We start from the raw sequence: 7,074 nt of genomic DNA on the forward strand, positions 1-7,074 counted from the left end.
ATATCACATGCCTCCAATCAATTTCGCGGAGCGTCGGGTGATATACTGCGCAGTGGCGTAACCATATCCTATGCTGCCACCCCCGGTCAAAATCCAGAACTACACCCATAAACCTGCGCCCCCCATAAAGTAGCACGAGTCGAGCTTCGCGGACTCCAATGGCGACAAACCTAAACGAATGAAACTGCGGCTACGATCATAGAACTGCCGAATGTGAGGCTGAATTAGGGACGCCGTAAATACTCCCCGGTGAGATCGACGCCTGCCTCATTGAGCTCCCCACCGTCATGTGAAAGGGGATAATTATTCAAGTGCGAACATGGTGACCATGGGAGTGGCCTTCCGTCGCTTAAACAACCGCGACGGCTAAAGAAATCCCAACGGCGTTTTTCAGTGCCGAAAAGTGGGATTTCCGATGCTCATTAATCGACTGGGAGAGTAATCGAAAGAACTGGTAATCTATTAAGAACGTTTATAAAATGGCACTACGTCAGCGGGAACCTTCTAACAGACGATTCCCATACCAAAATAAGACCAATTGGAGTAAGGCTTATAACAGCGCAACGCAATTCATTTTCTCACTGATCGGAAAACACTGAAATTGCACTGATGGAGTTGGGGAGCCATCGACGCCATAATGCGGTCCGCTCAGAACGCCATGAACCCATTCTACGCTCGACATCATCAATGCTCCGGCATTTGTTGAGCACATATCTGGCAAAGGAATAAGTTAACGTATCCCTAAAGTAAAAAAATTGCCACGAAATCCAAGCGAGCTTTCCGAAACACAGTTTTAATCACGGGCAAGCAGCGCTCCTTTCACTAAGGATGGTCCTCGGTTCGGCCGCACAACGGCGCTGTACCCGTGATAGCGGTGAGCACCCCAACCACTCGCCAATGAGAGGCGCTGCTCCCGCTGATGCCGGGCCGTGCAGCACAAAAGCAACACCACCACGCACTCCTACCGTAAGGCACACCTGACGTTCCGTTCCGTGCACTGCTTCGCCGATCGCTTCGACCACTTAATTATCCCTCGGCCCAAAACGAATTTCTGACACCGAATCACGAGCGATAATTTTAACATGATATCGTACTATGATTTTTTGTTTCGAAGGAATAAAAATGGCTGACTCATATTCTTCCTCGCGTGAAAAATGATTGCCCCGAAGAAATTGTGAAAGCTCCGTTATCGGACGAGACCAAAGGAAATTAATTTGAGGCTCAATGGTAAGACTAGTGGCTCACGGCTACACTTCACCACGCCGTACATTCAAAACGGAATTCCGCCGGTAGGGGCAACATGCAACATCCTCAGCAAAATAAACGGCACGGCTAAAATGCCTGAAAAACGAACCGACGTGTATTACAGCTACCATCGCGGACCCATAAACACGGAAGATATAAAATTGAACGCAACCGGCCCAGCACTACTTGGTGCCACCGACAATAAACACAAAATTCAAAATATCACTTTCACTGAATGCCGCAATATAAAAATTAAAAGGCGACAACAGTGACCACACTAATCACTCCATTCGAAATATTATAATTTGCAAACCGTCTTTAAGGCAAGAAACGGGAGGTTTGCCGCTAATTGGACCGAATGTTAAAAATTAAGGGAAGAATACACGTCTCGCTTTATTATCCAGCGCCTGTGACGGACCATGATACGCAGAGGAGACCCCCACCCGCCCGCTGACTTCTGGTCCACATTCCGAGCGAGTGCGGGACGGCACGCGTGAGCGGAGCGGGGGCGTGACGCGGATGAGCAAGCACTCACCCACCACGGGGCGAGTGGTGCTCGGAGAGACAACTCCACGCACGGGCACGCTGCAAAGCTCACCCACCGCACCTTCCCCCGCCTCAAAGAGAGACCGGTCGAACACACCTTTTTGTTTTAACCACACAACTCTTTAGCCTCGAGCACGAAACCTCACTCTTAACAACCGTCGCCAAAGCATTACGAAGGCACATATAGTATTCCCTTAATATTTCCACAACGCACCTTTTAAAGGGCAATGGACATTTTAACTGCCGATAGTAATGAAACTAAAATTGACTACCAGACCGGAAACAATAACTTTAATACAAACCCCGTCGACACTGAAATATCTCTCTTCTGGGGAGTACACTATTGTGGCCAAACGTCAAATATTAACATTATCTATCGCCTAGAACCGAACGGAGAAAAAAAATACCCAGAGTAAACGAGCCATTATAAAAGAATCGTCATTTGCTTCGCGACGAGATGAAAGTCGGGGGACGAACCGTGTTCCACTGAAGCGCATGCCAAAGAAACGGAAGAGGGACCAAAAGAGCACATGTGCTTGCACACTGCAAGGGAAGTGGAGAAAACAGGCTGAGAGACGAGGAGGAATTGGTTCCGTGGCTAGAGGAAACGTTCACTTTCGCAGAAGACGCTCGCTCGCAGCGGAGTTTCTTTAAAGGAGATGGATCGAAATGGAGGCCAAAGGAAGAGGGACGGGAACTGACGGGAGGTTAGGCGGGGAAAGGCAGGCCCGTCGCCCGAGAGCGGCGCGGGGAGGGACTCGGCGAGACTGGCTGGCAAGGAAATCACCTCTTTAACGAAACGTCGTCGCTCCACCACGGTATACGTATACACACTCTAAGCCTACGCACGCAAAACTAAGACGGTGCAGACTTCGGAGACGCCGATTTGCGACTGCATAGCGGACAGAGGGGAAATACGAAAACAGGGATACCAAAGTCGCGACGAATCCGGAATATTGAATTCCTTATGTCTGTAGGCATGGCGATCGAATCACGAAAGTGGCCGACCCTAACTTGCATTGCGCACCTGATCGAGTATCCGAGTGAGCTAAGAACGGAAGGGCGAAGTGAGAGACACTCTCCTCGGAGAGTGGATATTTCCATCTGGAGATTTAACAGCTATTGTATGACTGTGCATGTTAAATAAAAAGGAGAGAAGGCATCGTGCCCACCCGTCGAGAGGGGGGCGGCGAAACGGGGTGCCGCCGAAGGGAGATGCACCGCCCGCCGGGTGTCGAGAGGGGGATCTCGACGGGACTCTCAATAGCCAAGACGAGACCCGAAAAGGTACCACCACCGCGGGGTGGGAGAACGCGAGACCGATGCGAGGGAAATTACGTCAAACTTAAATGCTGCTTCAATCCACGTCAAACATTGGCCGCCGTGATATCACCGCGGGGTTATTTATGAATAAATGATTCCTCGTCCCACTGAAATCAGAATTAACTGAAATACTGATGAAAGTGAACAACGGAGAACTTAATTGCAACAGTTCAACACAATACAATCGCAATGTCGATTGGTCTAATCACACGATTTCTGTAAATCGCACGGAATAAAATTTTCGCATCCGCGAATCGCATTTGCAATAAAAACAATGCTTAATTCGTAACTAACAGAGGTCACTGATTCCGAGTGCGAAAAAAAACGCGTTAATTTTATGGCATGGCCATACATGGGAAATTATCGACGCCGTAACTATCCTCTTAAAACAAGGGAATTTAAGTCCATTAACTTTCACTGGCCACCTTGCAGGGTGCAGAGCCTGATGGGCAACGGTCATGAAATCTCAAGCATCAATCAAAAGCACTTGATACGCAACCACTGAATCAACAACGTTGGAGAGGGAGTTAGAAATCTTCCTTCGAAATGCAGACACAAACCATCTCTCACTCACAGACAGAATGTGCGTTCGTAATAATTTATTGTTCGCCTAGAAATGCGGGATGATCAACGATGGATTCAAATCGCTCAATCAGTGGACTAGCACTGAAGCAATGGGTGGAGCATTGACGCAAAAACGATTCCTTGGATTATGCGGGTTCGAGATGATAGGGGCAGAGGGAGCGTCGGCGGGAGGGGCGGGAGACACTGGATGTTACTTCCCGGAACGCGCCGGAGAACGGAGTGCGTATTTTTGAGGAAATTCTCCGAAAGGTATTCCTCGCACGAGAGTGACGAGAAATACCTTCAAAGTTGCAACATCGACGTCAGCCGAACGAAAAATTGCGGACGCACAAAATTTGTCTGAAGTTTGACTGAAAATATTCTCATCTGGACACGAATATTTCGCCAAGTCCTGTCATCACATAATCGCAGTAAAGTCGAAACACGCACACCCCTGGATGAATGCATGCGAATTATTACTTTTAACCAATTTTTATCACGCACCCCACGCTTTATGGATGCGTTAACCCGAAAAAGGAGGTATTTAAGAGTCATTGACGAAGAGGAGCCGTATTTCCGAATCCTCAAGAAGAAAAAAAACTATGCTTCGAGGAGGAATATGGAAAAACAAGCACTCGGGACAATTCGCGGGGAAGCCCTCGACGGGGGGCCAGCACACAGCGAAGACTAGCCGGCGGCGGCAGGGGGTGCACATAGGTACTTACTGCTTTCCGGGTCCTCCGGTTCCCCGTGTTCGTCGTCTGACTCGGTACCGGAATCGTGATCGTCGTCCGCCTTTGTTGTGGTAGAGACGTCCGTTTGTTTTGGGGCGTGGGAAGGGAAAAGGAAGAGAAAAAAGACATGGAAATCACTCGAATACAGATTGACAGCAACCATAAAACATTTGCTGTAAATTTTAAAACACGAATGCAAATTCCGTACACAAGCCCATCGTGGAACGACCGATGTCAAAAATCTATAGCGGAGTTGGAACATGCATATTTCTCAACAGTAGGGAAATAAATGCAATAGCACTTGAAAATACTTGAAAACAAACGTTGGCCATTAAGTTAAATCCATATCCAAGTGTTTCCTCTAAAGATTCTGTGAACAGTGAGCCGCGCTGATGTTTTCTCAACTTTCCCATAAACCACAATGGAACTATTCATTTAGAAACTCTAAAACTGAGAAGAAAGCGGCATTTATTTACACTTATAGCATCCTTCTGAGTGGCCATCTTAGGCTTAACGTGGTGGTTTTCCCAGCACCACCGGCTATGACCTTCGGTTGCATACTTCGAAGCACGGATGAATGCGAATGCAAGGCATTTCGCGAGCAAAAACAAAACAATCAAACCACTCAATGGGAACCTGCGGAAACATCAGCGACACATCACAAAATCAACGTCGATCTTTCGGTAAATCAATGGCAGCACTTGAATGATAACTTTAATAAGATGGTAACATGGTAAAACCGACAATAACTCTTACGAACTTGCGTTAAACAATCGTGATATTGAACAAGGAAAAGAACATAATACATGGTGATGCCATACCTTGTACTGGTAAGGCTGCTCTTCATTCAGAGACTGTGTCCTCAATTTGTGGGTGAGAAACTTGAGCATTATTCTCCGAGGGGATCGGATTTACACGGGGACGTTGGGAGATCGAGAAGGGGAGGGCAAACAATAAGAACTTCACTCCGAGCACTTGCGATTCTCGCTTTCACGGGCGAGCGCGAAGAGCACACCAAGCTATCGCGTAAGCCCGCCGGATAGCCCGGTTGGGAAGTTGGCGGAGTACGTCAACCCAAACACACTATCTTGCCGTTTGTTTCACTCGCCTCGCGTGGGAAATCCTTTTCACCGATCCCTCGCCGTTTCCCCCCTCGTTACACGGCACGAATTCTCTTCCTTGCACTGTTCACGCAAGAGGTACGAACGGCTACATGAACAATCACCCAATCCTTCACCGGTGTTACACTCATAAATGCTGCTAGCGGTCACACTTCCGACGTTTTCCGGGACGTAATGAGGGAAAATCACCAAATCGGGTATTCCTTGAGTGAGGATATTCGTGAAGCACGCCGACAAGATTCCTTTGCCGACAAAGACGGATGAAAATAGCTCCTTGAACTCTTCGTAGACAGAGAGCTCTCACAGATGGGTCCACCATAAACGTATCGCGTGGCGAGAATGAATAATCCAACTCTTTCATACGAAGGTCGATGATTGACGAAGCGAGGGAAGTGTTTGTCTACATAACCACAGAGCTTCCTCCACAGCAAGAGCAGTATTCCATTCGCGTACCCGAGAAAGTTTTCCGTGGAACAGGAGTTTTCATGAAGGAGGGCTTTTTCTATCAGCCAAAAGCTGGCACAGAAGCTTCCTCTTCAAAATTCATCACTGCGAAATGAACAAGGATCAACCTTCTTCGCCGCTGCAGGAAAGAGAAGTGGCTTCAGGGCCGAGTCGATGCAGTTGATGGGGGGACCGCGCACTTCCACGGCACCACGGTATCTTTTCGTATAGGGAGGGAGACGGGCCTACACGGACGAACCTCTCCTCTCCGTAGTCATGTTAGTACTACGAGAACCCGGACCGCGTACACGAGTACGGTAGTCAGCTGAAATGGAGTGGTGGGTGGACGAGTCCACTTTCCCCGACTCCGCCGGTTGGAGAGGGGGAGAAGGATAGGCTCGCGCAGAAGCAGAACGACGTAAGAGACTCCGCATCCATGCATGAGTGAGACCTCTGGATGTAATGGAAGGAGGAGTGCCACCGTTTCCGTTTTCTTACTTGGAAGAACACTAAAAAAGTGTCGTGCACACTTCTCAATGTCCCAACATTAACCTAACTATCGAACGAACTCCCCCACCACTCATTGATGAAGTTGGACTCGTCCACGAGGAGTAAGCTCCAGACCGGCCTATGATTGGCTATCTCCGATTGAGATGGTGTTAGTGTGCATGAGAGAAGAAAATAGTAGGATCACCCGTTTTAGTAAGAGGTGGGGAGAGACTACTTCTACGAGAAAACATAATTTATTTATACATGTTTAAATATCATTTAAGACTTCGCGAACCCAGCAAACAAACGAAAGGCTGACATAAAACAAATATATTGTATGGCGGATTGTGACATATAAATTGAGAAGTTTTCCGTGAAGAAGCAATTTCACCCGTATATCGTGATATAGGAAAAGAAGAAATATCATCTTATAAAACTCCTATGCGTCATGTCATTTATATAGCAATTGTTAATTCAGTTATTTGTTATGCTTCAACTGTGCCGTCTGCTGGAACTTTCTAAGTTCGCTACTGCGACTGTTTGTTACCCCATGATGATCATCCGAAATATTAGTTTCTGTAAGTGTAGATTAAGAACTAAGAAAAATA

General features: G+C 47.6%; 1 protein-coding gene across 1 annotated transcript in view; it reads right to left on the reverse strand.

Moving 5' to 3' along the window:
- Positions 1-6,236, reverse strand: part of LOC139687214 (sericin-2-like) — a 376,000-nt gene extending 369,764 nt beyond the window's left edge. Inside the window, exons 1-2 of the mRNA XM_071584336.1 lie at positions 5,234-6,236; positions 4,404-4,473 (exon numbers count right to left, since the gene is read on the reverse strand). Coding sequence (XP_071440437.1) covers positions 4,404-4,473; positions 5,234-5,302 — 139 coding nt within the window. The 5' untranslated portion in view covers positions 5,303-6,236. The remainder of the gene's footprint in view (positions 1-4,403; positions 4,474-5,233) is intronic.
- Between the last annotated feature and the right edge of the window lie 838 nt (positions 6,237-7,074).

The sequence above is a fragment of the Hetaerina americana genome, unplaced genomic scaffold (genome assembly GCF_022747635.1).
Source record: "Hetaerina americana unplaced genomic scaffold, ioHetAmer1.1.p SCAF_18, whole genome shotgun sequence".
NCBI classification, from domain to species: Eukaryota; Metazoa; Arthropoda; class Insecta; order Odonata; family Calopterygidae; genus Hetaerina; species Hetaerina americana.